This window comes from Penaeus monodon, chromosome 19 (genome assembly GCF_015228065.2).
Source record: "Penaeus monodon isolate SGIC_2016 chromosome 19, NSTDA_Pmon_1, whole genome shotgun sequence".
Lineage (NCBI taxonomy): Eukaryota > Metazoa > Arthropoda > Malacostraca > Decapoda > Penaeidae > Penaeus > Penaeus monodon.
Window position 1 is genome coordinate 4,671,565 of NC_051404.1, and position 1,204 is coordinate 4,672,768.

General features: G+C 34.8%; 1 protein-coding gene across 1 annotated transcript in view; it reads right to left on the bottom strand.

The window, feature by feature from the left end:
• LOC119584996 (breast carcinoma-amplified sequence 3 homolog) overlaps window positions 1-1,204 on the bottom strand; it is a gene marked incomplete in the record, with an annotated part of 31,901 nt that overhangs the window by 24,209 nt on the left and 6,488 nt on the right. Inside the window, 3 exon segments of the mRNA XM_037933606.1 lie at window positions 333-487; window positions 611-826; window positions 931-1,104. Of these exon segments, the coding sequence (XP_037789534.1) occupies window positions 333-487; window positions 611-826; window positions 931-1,104 (545 nt within the window).

Genomic DNA, 1,204 nt, shown 5'->3' on the forward strand with positions numbered 1-1,204 from the left:
ACTATTTTTCATTTTAATTTTACAAATATTGTATATTTCCTTTAAATATGAGGATTATCTACATTAATTTTCCTTTTAGATCTAGATTTTAAAAAATCAGGGTACTATTTCTTTAAAAATATGACAGAGAGCCTCACTTTCTGTCCCACTCTTCTAATACTCTATTAAAACACTTTCACTTACTGCTTGTCACTCTGCTCAAGACTAATCAATAAGAGAATCAAAGGTGGTCTAACACATTCTTTATTCACATATTTCCTTTCTTTTTCAGTCATTCACTGATGCAATAAATAAAAATTAAAAATAATTAAAATCTTTCTACTAACACTAACCTTGGGCCTGGACATGGGTAGCAAGTAGTAACAGTGAATTTGTCCTCTATAGTTGCTGCATCAAACACAGCTAACTTCTCAGGGAAAGATATAACTATTACATTTTTATTTGCATGAATGTCGTGAACGGGATGCTTGAACTTAATTGTTTTCACCTGCAACAGTATGAAAAATGTATTAGGCTAATTCACATAATTCAAATACAAGGTTTTAGATTCACATGAAATAAAAATTACATTGTTGGCAGAATAATTAATAAATACTGAATAACAACTCACCTGTTCCCCTGTTTTTAGAGAAATAAACGAAACTGAGCAGAACTGTGGACCAGGGCCAGCAGTATCACACAGTGCTATTATTGGGCGTTTTAAGGAGTACAGGTCAACTGTACTGCAAGATGTGGTTGGGGTAGGTAAGACCTTCAGCGTGCGCACAGCTCCTTGTCGCCATGATAAAACCTCCATGGCCTCTCCATTTACAGGTATAACCCATGCCTAGTAGGTAATAGAAGATATAGTAGTTATTTTGCCTCCAAATCAATTAAAATTCAATATGACACAAAATGGATATCAAAGCAAGAACTAGAAGGTCTTCTAACCTGTACACCACAAACATATCCTATGATGAGCAAGAGCGGCGGAGAATTGCCATTGACTTCGATCTTGTCTCGAAATTGAGCAAGATCATTGATGTCACAGTGATCAAATCGCACCCATGATATTGTCTCTTTGCCTTCATAGTGAGATGGGTTGCTATATGTCTGTGGTGCCACCTGAAAACAAATATTTTCTTATTTTCTTCATATCCATAGCACATACACATGCATAAAGTTAGCTAAACACTACATTATATAATGATAAGAAGCATTTGTC